General features: G+C 42.6%; 1 protein-coding gene across 1 annotated transcript in view; it reads right to left on the minus strand.

Moving 5' to 3' along the window:
- The window catches only part of sptbn5 (spectrin, beta, non-erythrocytic 5), a 55197-nt gene extending 35973 nt beyond the window's left edge, over window positions 1-19224 (minus strand). The window contains exons 1-13 of the mRNA XM_036954684.2: window positions 18976-19224; window positions 16582-16717; window positions 11950-12117; window positions 11432-11548; window positions 9558-9715; window positions 9101-9329; window positions 5925-6338; window positions 5466-5686; window positions 4942-5080; window positions 4627-4850; window positions 1550-1703; window positions 1020-1220; window positions 400-606 (exon numbers count right to left, since the gene is read on the minus strand). Of these exons, the coding sequence (XP_036810579.2) occupies window positions 400-606; window positions 1020-1220; window positions 1550-1703; window positions 4627-4850; window positions 4942-5080; window positions 5466-5686; window positions 5925-6338; window positions 9101-9329; window positions 9558-9715; window positions 11432-11548; window positions 11950-12117; window positions 16582-16695 (2346 nt within the window). The 5' untranslated portion in view covers window positions 16696-16717; window positions 18976-19224. The remainder of the gene's footprint in view (window positions 1-399; window positions 607-1019; window positions 1221-1549; window positions 1704-4626; window positions 4851-4941; window positions 5081-5465; window positions 5687-5924; window positions 6339-9100; window positions 9330-9557; window positions 9716-11431; window positions 11549-11949; window positions 12118-16581; window positions 16718-18975) is intronic.
- Window positions 19225-19607: the final 383 nt, after the last annotated feature.

Raw genomic sequence — 19607 nt, forward strand, 5'->3', positions numbered from 1 at the left:
TAAATGTCAAAGTGGAAGAAAAATTATAAAATTAGTACAACTTTTATTTTATTTTTTTTTATAAAAAGGGACTGACTGTACAGATACAGTATTGTATGTGTGGGGTACAGAGACTATGCAACTTATTATGTGACTTGTTAAGCACATTTTAAGTTCTGAATGAATTAGTCTTGCCATAACAAAGGGGTTGAATATTTATTGACTCACATTTCAGCTTTTCCTTTTTAATGAATTTGTAAAAATGTCAAAGCATAATTCCACTTTGACATTATGGGGTATTGTGTGTATGCCAATGAAAGAAAAATCTTTATTTAATCCATTTTAAATTCAGGCTGTAACACAACACAATTAGGAAAAAGGGGTGTGAATACTTTCTGAAGTGATTGATGGGGAACTTACTGTGAGCGGGGCCAGCTGGGAGGCGCCCTTGGCCTGTTCTCCCAAGCGTTTCAACTCCACGACGTACGCTCCCATCTCCTTTTCCAGCCGTAGGTGGCGCTGCAGCAGGGCGCTGGTGGAGGACTCATCCTTCCCATAATCCTCGCTGATCAGGAGGGGCTTCCTGTCACTCAGCCACGAGTTGGCCTCGGTCACATCAGCAAAGTACTGAAGAGGAAAATAACAGATAATAAATAATATAATACAATTTAAACAAAACTTTCCCTGACCAAGATGGCTGTCCTGTAGTTATGTTGCCAGGTTGCTAATGTCCAATCTAGTGTTCTATCTAATTCTTTGGAAAGGAGAATATCACATGCCAGAGTCTGGCGTTGTGGTTAGCCCCCCAGAATCCGAAACACATATACCCCTAGTGACGTGGGTACAAATCCCGTCTCAGTCCTTCCTCTCTGTCTCCCTCTGTATCTGTCTCCCCTCTACATTCAAACTATCACGGTCTATAAAATAAATAGAGAATGTCAATGAACCAGCCTATTACGTACATACTCCTATATGTAATTCCTCTGACAAACCATCTGTTTCTCTGACTTTTATTTCTGCATTGTTTTAATAGTTGTAACCTGTTTGATAACGATGGCTGCATGCAGTCTGTTTTTGCGATTGACCACATCATCCTTCAGGTGCTCCCACTGTTTCTTCAGCGTCCGGACCGACTTCTGGATGTCCTCCTCACTGGGGTGTTTCCCTCTGCACATCTCCTGACCTCTACTCACGACCCCTGAGCACAGAGACTCATGAGACTGCACCTCGGCTTCAAGAACCTGCCAAAACAGCGATGGGTCAACAAACACATAAAAGTGAGGGTTTGGTTCACATTATGACATTACATATTTTCATTTGTTTAAATGCCAATGTATTTAGATAGGCTTATGCCAAAGTATTTATCATGCCATGGGTTTAAGTTTATATTGACTGCTATGTAAGCTTAATTAAACTTGAAGTTGAATAATCACTGTTTGTGTGACTGAAGAAGGCCTGACCCAAATAGCACCCTGTTCCCTATATAGTGTGCTACTTGGACGAGGGCCCTGGTCAAAAGTAGTGCACTATAGGGAATAGGGTGTCATTTGTGATGCAACCAAGGTCTGACCTTGTGTTTCTGAATTGCCAGCTGGATCTGGCTGAGATCTCTGCCCAGACTGGCAGACTGAAGGGGAAGCCACCTCTCATAGATCCACGCCTCCACCTCCTCACAGTCATGGAAAAACTCAAACAGCTTCAGCTGGCCCTCTAGCATTTTCCTCCTGTTGATTCATTAAAACAATAACCAACATAATACATTGGGTGGTTTGAGCCTTAAATGCTGAGACCGTATACCACTGGTAAGACCAAACATTTATTTGTAATGCTCTAATTATGTTGGTAACCAGTTTATAATACCAATAAGGCACCTTGGGGGTTTGTGGTGTATGGCCAATACACAGCTAACAGGCTGACTACACCGCTCGTGTCATGTGCGCGAGCATTGCAAAATAAATTTAGAAATCTATATTATTCAATTATTGCACCCACACTGCTTGTGCGCGCCAACAAGTGTGTTGCCAAGGGCTAAAATAGAAGTCAGTTCTATTTCTGACACAGATCACGCTGCAAGTCCTGCCTCTCCCATCTCATCATTGGTTTATAGAAGCAGGTACCCACGTGCCATCTCTTCATTGGTTATACCCACGTGGGTGACTGAAAGACGAACGAGGCCAGTGGCACTAATGCACCTAATTTATGTAAGTTACCAATCGCAATATAATCAAGAGAAGAAAAGGCCTGGAAGGAGAGATGACTAAAAACGATTCGGTTGACCATTTTATTTGTGGATTAATTGGTGGAGTAGAGGACCTTGTGCATTTCAGGTAAAATAACAACTCAATGTTTATATCCCAGGACAAATTAGCTAGCAACAACAAGCAAGCTAAATAGGACAAATTAGCTAGCAGGTGCAAACTAGCTAGCTAAGTTGCCATAAATGTTTAATGCTTTTCAACCTGTCCACAAATTAATATAATTGGTTCAGAGTTTGTTTTGATATTTTAACCTGCGTGTCGAGATCACGTTTGGTGTGGGGGGACAAAATAAATTTATGCACGATAGAGCTGCGCTTAAACCGTTGTATATATGCCATATACCACACCCCCTCAGGCTTTATTGCTTAATTATACAACGGGTGGGTCTAATGCTGAATGCTGATTGGTTAGAAGCGCATTCCAGCCTATTCCACAAGTTACCACTGGCTAAATCTATGAAGTTAAAATGCCTATTTACTCTGTTCCACCTGACTGCTCAATCCTCTGTCTCATCAGCCCAGGCAGGGAAGTTATCAACTTGATCTCCACTATCTCACATTTATTTTAGACTAACATTTCGTTTTCAACAGCGGAGACTTGTATAAACCTTGCTGTTTGTCTCTCCCACATGTGCAACATTGTTTCCATATTCAAGTTCGATCTCCAACTGTCCCATGGTAATGAACCTGTAGGGGTCGGAGTAGGGACGAGAGAGAAGCAGGCAGCGTTTCTCAGCCAGTCGAAATCATGAATCAGCTGGCATCATTTTTATGGATAAATACAAAGAAATATCAATTGAAAAAAGGTAACAAAACGAAGTGTAGCTAGTTTGCAGTCTTTCCAGCTTCAGTTGGAAGTTATTATGTTAGCTGTGTTGTTGGCTAGCTCCTTTGACAACAGTGCCCCAACAAGAGTGTCTCTTCAGCTCATTGTTATGCATGTATCCAAATAAATGTCACCACAAAACAGCTTAAACAAATGCAGCTACTGTTGTTATTCTGTCTGCACTGTTTGATATGACTGTAAGTTAGCCGTGGTTGGCTAGCTAGCAAGCAAGGGATAAGAAAGTTAATTTTATCAATGGAACATTTAGAACAAACGACTACGCCGCGCCCATAGATACAGAATAAAAAGACTGAAAGACCGAGTCGCGTCTCTGGCAACCGAACCAATAGAGCGAATAGCCGGCTTGGGTAGCATCCCTAGATTTGTTTAGGGACTTTGTGGAAGGATTAAATTATATGAAAAATTATTAAAAATAACGTTTTTGATTAAAATATGTAAATCATTATTTGAATATGTTGGTAACCCGTTGTATAAAAATGATAATGCCCTCGAAACCAATGTTTGTACATGTTATTTTTTACTGCTGCTCTTTAATAACGTGATACTTTTATTTCTTATTCTTATCCGTATTTTTTGAAACTGCACTGTTGGTTAGGAGCTCTCGAGTAAGCATTTCACTGTAAGGCCTACTACACCTGTTTTATTTGGCGCACGTGACTAATAAAATTTGATTTGATTTGAAAAGATAAATAAAAATGTTGGAAAGTAAAAATGTTGGAAAGCAATAAACATTTCAGAACAACTATAGCTGAATTATTATCCTTACACTTTCAAAAATACTAGTTGAATAAGACATGGGAGAGATGACAAACGTTGGCAAAGAGATGTATTTAATAGACTACATAGATACAAAATCAGTAGCGGATTTAGGTACGGGCGACATGGGCAGCCGCCCAGTTCGTCATCTTGCCGGGGGCGGGCGCGGGTGCTGAAGGGGGGGTTCGCCCAGGGCGCCATACAAGCTAGAACCGCCGCATACACTTGGAACAAATAGCCAAACCGAAAACTGCAGACAAAAATGCTTTCTGCTACTTAGATCAGTGAAATGTAGGCTAAATTGACAACGGAGTGAAGAGCAGAAATCTCAACTCGCAAGCAAGTGGCAGCAATGAAGAACGCGAAGGGGGTGGGGGAATTCTGGCAGGGGGGGGGGGGGAGATTTTCGGCACAACACCGGCTCTCGACTAACACCCATGCCAATATATCCTCCAAAACACCAGCTTCTCGGGCATTATCACTTAAATAGACCCACATCAATCAACAGTTACCATTCCTGTGGATCTAGATTTGACAAAGCACTACACTACTAATAGGTCTCAATTATCAGTAAGTTCCAACTAAGAACCAATTCAATCAATTGCAGATTGTGTTTACACTGTGTAAACCACTCTGAAACAAACACACCACGAAAGCCGTTTGTCACACAAATATTGTCATTGCTAAGGTACAACCACACTTATACTTAAAATAGTTGTATAAATAAACCAGGGGTTTATTACAATGTATTAAATGTGGGCCTAAGTTGTTGTGTGTGTGTGCTCACCTGTTCTTACTAAGGGCCACCAGAGAGTTGTACTGAGCATTGAGTGATTTGACCCTGGTCTGGATCTGCTGTGCAACTCGGTGTGTCCCCTTTAAGGCACTGTTACTGATGGCACTCAGAGTCTCTCCATGAGCAGAGATCTGTGTTTCCAGCAGGTCCTGTTTCTGAAGCAGGGCTTCCACCTCCGGGAGCTGCTTCCCAATGTCAGAGGACCCTGCTAAAACCTACATTAAGTATGAAAATTGAAGGATGAAGCATTAAGCGTAATACTGTTATACATTCTACTGTGTTGTTTGCTGTCCATCAGTTGTGTACCTGTAGATCTCTGAGCTCCTGGGCAACCAGTTCGATGTCCCTGAGGACACTCAGTGTGTTCACAATGTCCCCCAGCTGCTCTCTCTTCTGCTGCAACTGAACCAGGATGTCTTTCCAGCGCTTTGTGATGCTCACCTCTCTGAAACGACGGACGGTAAACACCAGTGCAGATATGCTTCCTACATGCTCACTGTTCCTATTCAATCATGTAGGCTTAATTTCATTTTTGATGAATTATTTGGACCAATGGGAAACAAACATACTGATTGTTGGGGTATTTACTAAGTATTTACCTTCACTGTCTTACAGCACTGAATCTTACTGTACCTCTGGATGACTTGAGTCTTGCTGTGGTAACTGACCCTTAACTCTGGATGACTTGAGTCTTGCTGTGGTCATTTAGTTCTAAGCCTTACCTCCAGGTGACTTTGATTTATTAGGATCCCCATTAGCCAACGCCAATGGCAACTGCTAGTCTCCAGGTGACTTGGTCCTTACCGTGGTAATTTAGTTATAAGCCTTACCTCCGGATGACTTGGGCCTTGCTGTGGTAGTTCCCCTTCTCGATGACAGCTGCCATGTCGCTGATGGCTCTGAAGCGAGGCTCCCTAGCCAGGGTGTCTGTCCCCAGGGCCTCCAGTCTCCGGGCTGCAGCCTGGGCCTCCTCCAGGCTGTTTAACCCCCTCAGGTCCTGTCTGCTGATCAGCTGGGCTGTGTCCTCCAGATAGCCCTCCCTCAGCCCTGCCTGAATGGATGGAATTGAATTTTAGTCAGTGTCATAACCCATTAGAAGTGTACTATAAGGCATTATAAAGGATGTAATAGAGCATTATATGCATGTGCTTTATAGAAAGTTTAACCAAAGACCAAGACATGCAAGCATTATTATTAAATAAAACACTTCTTTCCGAAGTGGTCCTCAATGATAAATCAAATAACACCTAATAATTTTAAAAAATAAGTTACAAAACAAAAAACATTACCTTCCTGCCAAACTTCTGGGCCAGCTGCTCCAGTTGCTCCAGCCTTAGCAGCGCCCTCTGGAGGGCGTCCTCTCTCTCATGCTCCGCCCGCTCCAGTAAGGCCCAGTTCTTCTCGATGTCCCCCAGGGTCTTTCCTTCTGGGGGAACATAGGCCCACTGGTTGTTGGCTATGAGCTTGGTGCGCAGGCTGAAGAAGTTTTCCTCGATTGCCCCTCGCTCCTGGTACTTGGGGGGTTTCTCCACGGTGCGGTAGGTCTTGAAGGAGGCCACCAGCTGCTGCATGTCCCTCAGGGAGTTGGGAAAGGAGCGATCGTTGAGCTCCACCACTTTGGTCTTGATCCACCGCAGGAGGTCAGACACCATTTTCTCATACAGGATCTTCTGATCATCTAGCTCCTTCAGGAGACCCACGATCTGGAAGAAGAAGGGAGGGAGTTATTAAACTAACGAATCAGAAAGATACACATGAAACATACAGTAGAACCTCCTATGGATAATGAAAACATATTGAAATAAAGTTCATGTCATCTCATTCAATCTGAAGGCTAGAGGGCACTGTGCATTCTGCATAATTTATAGTTTGTGGCTGCTTGGGAGCAATCAGTCATTCTTTATTCTCTATTCAATGATGTCAAACAATGTTTACTACATACACTGCAGTTGCAAAAAGAGTTTTAAAAGGGTTAAGATTGATTGAATTTATTTGACAACAAACATTTTTTTTAAAATCATACACAAGGGCGCTCGCCGGTGACGCCTCCACATGCAATTCAAGACAAATCATCAAGGATAACACAATAAGCTTAAAAGCTTATTTCCATTGTGGTCCTTTTGAAGAGGGAAGGGGAAATGCAACTAAGTTAAGTGACAATAGTAGTGGCAACAGACAATGAGACCAAATTGTTGTTTGATTCATAACATCAGATAATTAGTACAATTCCCTTTCATGATAAACAACTATGGGCAGGTACATCTCTCTTGTCTCACACACCATTAATATATGAAACAATCAATCCCTAATATATTCAAGACAATCACAACATGATAAGCAACAGGCACCAAAAGGCAGACCATATGCTATCCCGGGCATTTTCCTTCTCAGCCACATACAACAAACTTTTGAGACATGCTACTATTGAATAATTATTTTCAGTGAGAACTCGAAACTACCTATGGAGGTAATACATTTCACATTTTTCAGAAGATTATTTCAAAGAAAGGCAGCTGAGTTTAAAAAAAAGGTTTCTTTCCCCATACCACTTTCAAAGTGGGAATGGTCAAGATGGTTAACTGCTGGAAGTTTAAAAATAATCCTAATTTGTTCTGAGATGTCTGCAATTTATTTTGCATTATCTTGGGGGCACTATTGTACCAGGAAGAGCACGCATAGTCAAAGTGGCATTGAACAAGAGCCCCTGACAATGCCCCCATTGCATTCTTATCCAGATATTTGGAGGTTCTAGCCAGGAACCTAATTTTATGGTTCACTTTGGAGATAAGGTTTTGTGCCATGCTCTCCCCTGTCTGATGGTTATCTAGCACAGATCCAAGATACTTAACAGAGTCTTTTGCTGTGGCTACTATGTCCCCTACTACCACCTTAAAATCAGGGGATTTCCTCAGTTTCACTTTGGATCCGAACAAGATGGACTCTGTTTTTCCAGGGTGAAGTAACAGCTTATTGTCACATAGCCATTTCCTGACATTCAGAAGTTCAGCACTGAGGGCTTTCTCAACCACATTTTTGTCTTTGTGGGAAACCCACAGTGCAGAAGGCCAAATCTCTAAGCCAAACTAAGTCCAGGCATAGCTACACACCTTGCTCACTACACCAGTACATACACACTACACAAGTGGGCTACATACACACACACTACACCCGTACACACCTCACCCACTATACTTGTACATACACACTAGGCCTACACATACACTACACACCTTGCTCAGTTTCTCCATTCGGGGTCCAATGGTGGACTCCCTCCTGTGTTTCCATCTAAACCATTGGTTACTCAAACTGCCACCGAAGGACATGTTATGCCTGTCAGCTCCACTGCTCTTTGTAAATTCTCATAGTGTCTGGTTCTCACTGCCGCCTTATCCCCGACGCAACCTGCCAGTCATCCTTTACTGTACTGTAATACACCTTTATGATCACACCACAGAGGCTCTCGCTCTCCCCCTCAGCACTGCAGAAACACGTTGCTGTGTCTGTTTCCACGTGTTAGCATGGTGGTGATGATGAGAGGATGATGATGTGTCACCCGGCTTGGCTCAGTCCTCAGGCTCAGTACATTCAAAACAAACAGCACTCCACTCGGTCCTGCTGCAGGTCAGGTCACTCTGGCCACTGTGCTAACATAAACGACGCTAGCGTACTGTCCTTCGATAGAGCTCCCTGTCTCTCTCTCGACCTCAGATCCACTACAGAGCAACTAACTTCACAGTCTCTCTCACTGACTGGGTCAGATTAAGCCCTTCCTTCCAAGTTGTCAGTCCTGCTGGCTGGGCCCAATCTTGCAGGAGTTGTCAGTCAGTGAGTAGTAGGTTAAACTCAGGTTATGCCCCTAGCTTCCGGCTACAGTGTGTCTCAGTGTCTGTTTCTCCCCACAACGGGCAGTCATTGGTCTGCATTACAGGATCGGTGTTTGTACTGATCTGATTAGCTCTAGCAGTAGCACCACCCGTCCTCCCATTGCTCCACAGTGAAATCCCCGGCCTAATCCACAGGTCAGTCAGAGGAGGCGTTGCCTTCATTTAGAAATTACAGTACATTCAAGATTAGGAGAGGTGCAGTTCAACTAATGGCCTACAGAGGGCACCTGAATCCTAGGTCTGGATATGAAAATGTGGTGTGTGTGTGTGTGTGTGTGTGTGTGTGTGTGTGTGTGTGTGTGTGTGTGTGTGTGTGTGTGTGTTGTGTACACTGCACAGTCGCCTCGCCTATTGTTTTGTCAACATTGAAGAGAGAATGGATGTTGTTATCATCATCCCAACTGAGCCACCAGGCCAGACGGGCCCATCCCTGGCTAGATCTGATGTGGATATGACACAAGGATAAGCTTTCCTCACACATCTTACTATACATAACCATAGACAGGATGGATTAGGACTGTGGATGCCTGTATGTACATCACCAAGAGAAATTCCTAGTAACAACGTTTTTGGATTCTGACCTTGGCCAGTCTCTTCTGGATGGTCTGTCCCTGCTTCATCTTAGAGAAGTAGTGGTAGTAGAGAGAGACGTAGGTCATGACGGACTTCTCATCTGGGTGTTTAACATCGATGTCCTCCACATCCAGCAGCTGTAGGATGCCAAACTCATTCTCGGCCAGAGAGAAGGCATGGCCCAGGTTCCTCTTAGGGTCCTCCTCACGAAGACGATTATAATCAAACAAGTCAGGTCTGCGACAAAAATAAATCCATTAAAAAAAATATGATGGGTACAGTAAACAAAAACTATACATCTGTAAACTCCTAGGGGAGTTTCTCAGACCCGGATTAAGCAAATGTACTTCTGGATGATTAAAAATCAGTTTTAAAATGGAGATTCTCCATTAAAATAGGCTTAATCTGAATCTTAGAAACTGCCGCTCGGAACTATCCTGCCATTTTCCCCTTGCTGCTCTGTACCGGTGGGCATGAATGAGGGCGTTGAATGCCAGCCCATTCCTCCAGCTTCCTGAGAAGTCCTGCACATTGACGTTGGAGTATCCTGCTGTCTTACGCTGGCACCAGATCAGAAGAGCTTCCCTGGCAGAACGACGGGCGTTGCTGGCACCCCCACTTGCCTGAAACCGGTAGACCAGACTTAGTATGCAGTCTGCATTTCTGGCACTTACTTGATGAGAACAATATACTGTATCACATCTTGTAATTTTAATTAACATTTTCACATTTCTTTGAGCCACATGAAGTTCAAATTTCAAATATAGTATGACATATAATACAAAACATTAAGGACACCTTCCTAATATTGAGTTGAACCCACCCCCTTTTGCCATCTGAACAGCCTCAATTCGTTGGGGCATGGACTCTATAAGGCGTCGAAAGCGTTCCACAGGGATGCTGACCAATGTTGACTACAATGCTTCCCACAGTTGTGTCAAGTTGGTTAGATGTCCTTTGGGTGGTGGACCATTCATACACATGGGAAACTGTTGAGCGCGAAAAACCCAGCAGCATTGAAGTTCTTGAAACAAACTACTGCAACTGGCACCTACTACCATACCCCGTTCAAAAAGGAACATACATCTTTTGTCTTGTCCATTCACCCTCTGAACGGCACATATACAATCCATGTCTCAATTGTCTCAAGGCTTAAAACTATTTTTTTTACTTGTCCCGCCCTCTTCATCTACACAGATTGAAGTGGATTGAACAAGTGACATCAATAAGGGATCATAGCTTTCACCTGGATTCACCTAAATTCCCCTGGTCAGTCTATGTCATGGAAAGATCAGGTGTCCTTAATGTTCTGTACACTCAGTGTATAATCTCTATTCATTCAGTGAGGTGTATTCCAGGTCACGCCCAGGACAGAGGAAATACACTATATATACAAAAGTATGTGGACACCCATTCAAATAGTGGATTTGGCTATTTCAGCCACACCCGTTGCTGATAGGTGTATACAATTTAGCATACAGCCATGCAATCTCCATAGACAAATATTGGCAGTAGAATGGCCTTACTGAAGAGTTCAGTGACTTTCAACGTGGCGCCGTGATAGGATGCCCTCTTTCCAACAAGTCAGCTCGTCAAATGTCTGCCCTGCTAAAGCTGCCTCAGTCAACTGTAAGTGCTGATATTGTGGTAGGCCAAACAAGGTCACAGAATGAGACTGCAAAGTGCTGAAGCACATAACGCGTAAAAATTGTCTGTCCTCGGTTGCAACACTCACTACCGAGTTCCAAACTGCCTCTGGAAGCAACGTCAGCATAATAACTGTTCGCCTAGAGCTTCATGAAATGGATTTCCATGGCCGAGCAGCCCCACACAAGCCTTAGATCACCATGCAATGTCATGCATCAGCTGGAGTGGTGTATAGCTTGCCGCCATTGGAAACACGTTCTCTGGAGTGATGAATCACACTTCACCATCTGGTAGTCCGACGGCAGTCCATCTGGCAGTCCGAACTTGACTGGCCTGCACAGAGCCCTGACCTCAACTCCATGGAACACCTTTGGGATGAATTGGAACGCCGACTTCGAGCAAGGCCTAATCGCCAAACATCAGTGCCCGACCTCACTAATGCTCGTGGCTGAATGGAAGCAAGTCCCCGCAGCAATGTTTCAACATCAGTGGAAAGCCTTCCCAGAAGAGTAGAGTCTGTTATATCAGCAAAGGGGGGGAACCAACTCCATTTTAATGCCTATGATTTGGAATGAGATGTTTGACGAGCAGGTGTCCACATTCTTTTGGTCATGTAGTGTATTATAGAAATGTAACTATTCTGGCCAGAGGTTCCTAGCCTGTTCTACTCTTTAAATTGATATGAGAAATACCTCATCGAGATTGATGGCTCCGATCTGGAAGCGTAGGATGATGATCCACAGCAGGCCCAAGATCAGGGTCCGATCTCCATCCACAACGTTCTCAGGGCCAATCAGATCCACACGAATCTGAAAGGTCAGCAGGTACTGGTTGATAACTACTCAGAAGAAATCCAAAACGTACAGTCGTAAAAGGGGTACATGAGAACATCAAATAAATATGGCTATCGACTAGTCTAGATGGAATAATCCAATTTTAGTTTCTGAAATTGCAAAACAAAAGTAAGCATACTTGTTCATGTGAACTACTGTCAGAGGCAAAACAATACCCCCAACAACTCAGAAACAACCACAGAACTGTAAAAGCCCCAAAAAACGTCTTGCCCCATGACACTTCACAGGCCTGTTTCCCTAAAAATTTACCTCAAAGACCCTTGCAGAATTAGTTATCATGCGAAGTGTCCCGGGGTAAGATATTTTGGGGGATTTCTAAATCCTTCAGTTCACTAAACTCTGTATTGTGAATGTACCTTAGTCTTGAGGAAGTTGATAGCGATGCTGTTGTTCTCCAGGCAGTGGACCCGTAGGGTGCGTCGGCTGGGAGTGGGCAGCTTCTCCCTGGAGATTAACTCTAACAGACGGACAAGGGGGACCCCTGTCTTCAGCTCTGTGTACACATCACTAAGGGACAGCTTCTCCTGGAGAGGGACAGACAACATGTGTGTGTAAATGGGAGGGGGGGTTGTCAAACTCTGATGAAGGTCTAGTAAAAAAATACATTGGTGTGAAGTCCATTAAATTGTTGAATGCTGTAAGTACAGTACCAGTCAAAAGTTTGGACACCATTCCAATGTTATTTGTCACATGCACCGAATACAACAGGTGTAGGTAGACCATACAGTGAAATGCTTATTCACAAGCCCTTAACCAACAATGCAGTTTTAAGAAAAATACGTTAAAAAATAAGTAATTCAGTAAAATAACAATAGCGATACTACTGTATATACAGGGGGGTACCGGAACAGAGTCAATGTGCAGGGGCACCGGTTAGTCGATGTAATATGTACATGTAGGTAGAGATATTAGAGTGACTATGCATAGATAATAACAGACAACTCATTCAATAGTTTTTCTATTTTAACTTCTATTTTTACTAGTTTCCACTTTTTATTATTTTCTACATTGTAGAATAACAGTGAAGACATCAACACTATGAAATAACACATATGGAATAATTTAGCAACCAAAAGATATTGGTTGCTAAACCATCAAATATTCAGCATATGTGGGAACTCCTTCAAGGCTGTTGGAAAAGCATTCCAGGTGAAGATGGCTGAAAGAATGCAAAGCTCTCATCAAGGTAAAGGGTGGCTATTTGAAGAATTTCAAATATACATTTTGATTTGATTTTGATTAACCCTTTTCTGGCTACTACATGATTCCATATGTGTTATTTCATAGTTTTGATGTCTTCACTATTATTCTACAATGTAGAAAATAGTCAAAATGAAGAAAAACCCTTGAATGAGTAGGTGTGTTAAAACATTTGACTGGTACTGTATGTGGAGCGTCCATGATCCCCAGAGTGCTGGAGGTTCTTCCTTTTTCGTTATTTGCTTTCTGCATGCACTCAGAAACATGATATGTGTGCATAGTTTCTTCTATTCAGTCACATGTTCCAGCCAAGTAATTCCATACTATTAGTTTTAGTTGACAGCACAGAATGGCTATACTGGACTGTTGAATATATGATCATGCTTCGTCCAGCTAGCCAATTTCCTGCTATTGTAGTAGTAGTTTCAGTTGGAAGCATAGCATGATAGAAGATTTGTAACATGATTTGTAACATGATAGAAGATGTACTGACATAGGTGATAAACAATCACTTCCTGTTTAACAGAACACCTGTCTGACTGACCCGTGTTACGAAACCTGTCATGAGACTGCACCTCTGTGACGTCACCTGATCACCCAGCTAACGCGGCTAGTTAGAGTAAAGCTCTAAACCTGCTCATCTCTTCCTTAGCAATATGCTTATGTGATGAAACATTTTATTCACAGATGGTGCAAGTCAGGAAGGAAACTATGATCAACTCGTCATCACCTTCACTTCTGCAAAAATCCAATTCACTTTCTCATACATACTGTGGTGTCTATTTTCAGTGACCTGTGTAAATTTGAGACATTGGGTTAGGAGGTACAGGAAATGTTAGATTGGCTCCGGCCCAGTCAGCCAGCTGCAGCCAGGGCTATGAGGCTCTGACATCGGGGCCTGTTAGTTAGGCCTGCTGCCACTGTGCTCCATTAAAGTGTGACTCAGACAAGCACCCTTCCCCTCCCTCCCTCCCTCCCTCCCTCCCCCGACCTCTCTTTTCTCCTTCCCGCCCTTTCCTGCACCTATCCTCTTGGACCAGTGTGACAGCCACTCCCTAATCCAGACGCCAGGGAAATCATGTCTCAGAACAGATTGCTTTACCTCCTGACAGCCACACCTGGGTTCAAATACTATTCTAATTAATTTCAAATACTTTCTGTGCTTGATTGAGCTTGCCTGGCTTAATGGACCAATACATTAGTTCCAAAACGGCAAAACCCACCACTCCAGGCAGGCAAGAACAATTGCTCAAAGTATTTGAAAGATTTCAAATAGTATTTACTCAGGTCTGCTGACTGCCTCTCTCCTAGAGGGGTAATTATGGGAGCGCCTAAGTAGGCCTGATCTGCCCTGGTCTTTCTGGATCCACGGTGGTGGGAGGCTGGGAGGGGTACCAGGCCAGGGCTCATCCATTACATCATTACACTGGTTATTATACATCACTGTTGCAGTATGCACGCCTGCTGGCTCAAGTCTTTGTAGATTTTTACAGTACAGCATAGAGCACTTTAGCCTGATCCCAGATCTGTTTGTGCTTTATAGCCAACTCCTCTTTTTTTTAATGTAAGAAACAATGTGTTGAAAATTCCAAATTGTTTGCATAGTTAACTTACACACAGCTCTGACACACACACACTTACCCCACCAGACATGTCACCAGGGTTATTTTCACAGTCCCCAAATCCAGAACAAATTCAAGAAAGCGTACAGTATTATATAGAGCCCTTTTTGCATGGAACTTCATTCCATCTCATATTGCTCAAATAAACAGCAAACCTGGTTTCAAAAAACAGATAAAGCAACACCTCACAGCACAACACCTCTCCCTTATTTGATCTATTAGATAGCTTGTGAATGCATTGATATGTAGGCTACGTGTGCCTTTAAAAAAAATGTATGTAGTTCTGTCCTTGAGCTGTTCTTGTCTGTATTATGTCATTATGATTCATGTTTCGTGTGGACCCCAGGAAGAGCAGCTGCTGCTTTTGCAACAGCTAATGGAGATCCTAATAAAATACAAAAAATACCTATGACCATGTCATGACAATGACCATAGGAGTTGGCAATGCATGATGCTTTACTGTAAATACAGATTCAGGTTGACTTGGTGTGTTTGTGATCCGGTTTTCTTTGTGGTCACATGCTCCGAATACAACAGACCTTACAGTGAAATGCTTATGTATGGGTAATTCCAGAGAAGTGGTGTCCAGTCAAAAGATTATATACAGGCCTCTGCCTGCCATGCAACATTTCCACTACCGTGATATGCACCGCAAATGTTACTTGTGGGCTGATTTCGATAGAACAACACTCAGGGGGAGAGAGGCAGAGAGAGGAGGAGGAGGGGAGGGAAGGGAAGGGGAAGCATTTCAAATACATGTGGTGAACCATGCATCTGCCTCACATGGTGTGGGTGTCAACAATCGTAATATGCCTTGTTCCCATGCAGGAAAAAGAGGGACATAAAAGAAAGAACAGTGCCCATATTCTGACCAATTATGTTACCTTCAGTTCCTCGGAGAGATCTGACGTGATGGGATCTGAATAACAATGTTATCTTACCCTAGAAATGGAACATTAAACAAAGCTAATGCTATAAAAAGAGACTCTTTCCTTCCTGTGTGTCTGGCTGGTGCAATATTTATGCCAGATCTTGGATTCTCTCTGTCTCTCCCCTCTCCCTGCCATAGATGATAAAGTGAGGTTACATATTAACCAAGCGTCAGCACTGTTGCCTGTCTAGAGTCCATAAAGCATGATGGTCCCGTCAGCTAGTTCAATCCTCAGTTCTGGCCCTACATGTCCTCTCTAACTGATCTGAGATAAGAAGCCATAGCCCTACCCATCTAAATTGCCCATGAGGGGATGAATAAAGGTGTATTGAATTGAATAACTTGAGCTTCTTGCCAATTACATTCAGTTTTGCACCATCGGGCTCATATTGAGTACATCTCAGAGGAATGGATGGAATGTAATGTAGCGAAATGGAACACATTTCACAGCTTAATCTTAATCTAATTTTGGATTCATCAAATATTGCTGGCATTGATCTACCACAGATCTATTTCCTTATTACATTGCTATTAGCCAATATTACCTCAGAGCCAACAGCTGATTAGTGTCTGTGAGATAATTATGATTTTGTCAAGCTTCAACATGTTGTTACAGCTTTCACAGATAGTGGCTAATTAGATACTTTGAGGTCTCCTTTATGAAAAAAGATTGCAGAGAGAGTGCAGAATACCTGCAGTATGCTGCAAATACTGCATCCAATTTTTTTTTTTTTTTTTACTGCAGTTACAGTGCAGTTCCACTTCAGTACACCGACGTTATTCTGCAATTACAGCCTTTAAAATACCAGAGTCGACTGCAGTTAGTGGACTTATACTGCAGTTTAAAAACTAAAAACATTTTTTGCAAGGGCTGACTAGGAGGTCAGCCAGCTGCTAAGGAGAGGTTAAAGTGAAGTGTTGTCTTTGGTCTTTTTCAAGTTGAACCTTTCGACCAGCACCAAGAGTATGTGATTAGTGTATGACATTACTTTGAGACACTTGATAAGCACGGTACTTAAAAGGCACGACAGTTAAAAAGCTGATACGCATGAAGAACAATGACTGAGCAAAACATTTACCCCAAAACAATTACAAAAGGCGTTTTACACAAAGGCAGCAGGACTAGGCACTGAGCCAGGCCGTTGTTTAAACCCTAAACAGTTGAGGGAGAAGCAGTGGGTGTTGACACCCGCTATAGCCTCAGAGGGCCATTTGCTTTCCTCCATTCCTCTTACCCCGTTCTTGGTGAAGACACTGTTCATCCATTTGGTGTAGGTCTTCTTCTGGACAGCCATACGCTGCTCCTGAAGCACCTGGATACGGCCTGTCTCGAACTCCTCCCCGTCCATCCTGACGGTTATATATATTCACCTGTAGGGAGAGAGTAATATCAACCTCACTACCATTACTTGTCAAATCAGCCTACAGTACCCGGCTCAATGCAAAGTTTTGAGTATTCGTTCCAATCTCCATATTTTGTGTCACTTCAAAACAAACTATTTGTTGGTTGGAACACTAAACAGTACTCGCAATTGCTGTAAGGTAGTCCGTTTGCAAATCAGCCTAAATAGCAACGTCTATGTCCGGTGGCTGAACATGATTTTCCCGATTCCCATGGTTGGAGTACAGAGTGAAAAAGTTCTGTCTTTGGACTGTGTCAATACGGTGAATCTGAAGAAATTATCACAGTTAGTCCAACCTAACCCTGCTGCTGACCATATAGTTTTATACCTCCTCATTTCTTTTACTGGCCTATTCAACAGGACTGTAAAAATGATTGGCTTTATAGATAATATCATCCAGATCATGCCATGCTCTTTGTATTCACAGGGCAATGCCAGCTCATATCCTGGACTGGGAACTGTGTTTGAAGTCTGCTATTTCCAACATATTTACAGTTGAAGTTGCACATTTACATACACTTTAGGTTGGAGTCAATAAAACTCGCTTTCCAACCACTCCACAAATTTCTTGTTAACAAACTATAGTTTTGGCAAGTCGGTTAGGACATCTACTTTGTGCATGACAAGTCATTTTTCCAACAATTGTTTACAGACAGATTATTTCACTTGGAGGTGTACCTGTGGATTTATTTCAAGGCCTACCTTCCAACTCAGTGACTCTTTGCTTGACATCATGGGAAAATAAAAATAAATCAGCCAAGACCTCAGAAAAAAAATTGTAGACCTCCACAAGTCTGGTTCATCCTTGGGAGCAATATCCAAACACCTGAAGGTACCATGCTCATCTGTACAAACAATAGTACGCAAGCATAAACACCAAGGGACCACGCAGCTATCAGGAAGGAGACACGTTCTGTCTCCTAGAGATGAACATACTATGCTGCGAAAAGTGCAAATCAATCGCAGAACAGCAGCAAAGGACCTTGTGAAGATGCTGGAGGAAACAGGTACAAAAGTATCTATATCCACAGGAAAACGAGTCCTATATCAACATAACCTGAAAGGCCACTCAGCAAGGAAGAAGCCACTGCTCCAAAACCACCATAAAAGCCAGACTACGGTTTACATGGGGACAAACATCGTACTTTTTTGGAGAAATGTCCTCTGGTCTGATGAAACAAAAATGGAACTGTTTGGACATAATGACCATCGTTATGTTTGGAGGATAAAGGGGAAGGCTTGGAAGCCGAAGAACACCATCCCGGGTGTGAAGCACGGGGGTGGCAGCATCATGTTGTGGGGGTGCTTTACTGTAGGAGGGACTGGTGCACTTCCCAAAATAAATGGCTAATTGAGTGTATGTAAACTTCTGACCTACTGGGAATGTGATGAAATAATTATTATTATTCTGACATTTCACATTCTTAAAATAAAGTGGTGATCCTAACTGATCTAAGACAGGGAATTTTTACTAGGATTAAATGTCAGGAATTGTGAAAAACTGAGTTGAAATGTATTTGGCTAAGGTGTATGTAAACTTCTGACTTCAACTGTACTTTTTGGACTAAGATAAACTAAATCCATAATTCTTTGTAGTAGGTTTTAGCTGGTGCTTACTTATACTTTACAGTAACAATACAGGCTATTATTCCCACATACATTCAAACTGAACACTATACCGGACAAACCTTTCCTTCTCTCCGTCCTCAGAGATGAAAACATTTCAGTGTTAAAACTGTCTCAACTCAACATCGGAATCCTTCATCTGAGCCAAGTCATGTGACAGCCGTTTTTTTTTATTTTTTAAGAAACCTTACTCAGTAACTAGTTAAGACATTGGTGTCTGGTCAACCTAAACTACTGTAGTTACAACAATGAGCAATATCTCATAAAAGATATGTTGAACATGCAACGAGGTTAAAAACAACATACATACTGTGAAGTACACAGGACGTACTAAATACTGGCATGACAAGAAGACTTTAGGTAACACAGTATCGGTACTGTAGCAGTATTATGTGGCCTTATTTTTGAAAAAAAAAACTTTTGTAAGGTAAACTACAGTGTTCATCATGAACCTGTTGTCAAAACATACAGTACATACAGTATAACAAGCATTATCTCTTGAATAACGTAAATAAATCACGGAAGACAAATCTGGAGATACACAGTAAACACGAGAGAATCGTAAACCCATAGGAGGAAAGATATGGCTTCTTTGCTTACCTTCCTTTTAAAGTATCCTTATCAATTGAGATTGTGATGCACAATGTGAATAAATCTCAGAGACGCTCATCTACCCATCTCGCAGATTTTAAGTGTGTGTGGGGGGGGGGGGGGGGGGGTCCTTCTCATGTCCAGTAATGCGGAAGTGAACTTTGAAATCATTGGAGTAAGGGATTTACAGCATGAACACTTGACTCACCTGACTGCATGGGAGGCAAAGGGCTAGCGTTATAGGGCAATTTGGCAGACAGAGTAATATGCTGAATAGGCAACTTACATTGCAGAAAGGGGGCGTGAGAAGGAAGTAGATGTGGATTCTGATTTGATCTAAAGCACAGTCGGGGCAGGATTACCGACCGCGCTTTTGGGGGATTTTAGGGTCGTGGCCCCCCAGATAGCATATTAACATGTAAATATCCATGGCAAAATGTGTTGAATTGGAGGAAATTAGCTTTAAAACTGCAACATTTTGTCTCAAGCTCATGGCAAAATGTGTAGAATAACAGGACGTTTAGCAGGTTTCCCAATAATAATAATTCTGGGTGGGGGGCCCCTGGTAGTTGGGACCACATGTCCCGGATTGTGCGGAACAATCCTGCATTTTGACCCTCGTCCCAGAACCAAACAACCAG

Source organism: Oncorhynchus mykiss, chromosome 19 (genome assembly GCF_057628025.1).
Source record: "Oncorhynchus mykiss isolate SJ-2025 chromosome 19, ASM5762802v1, whole genome shotgun sequence".
NCBI lineage: Eukaryota > Metazoa > Chordata > Actinopteri > Salmoniformes > Salmonidae > Oncorhynchus > Oncorhynchus mykiss.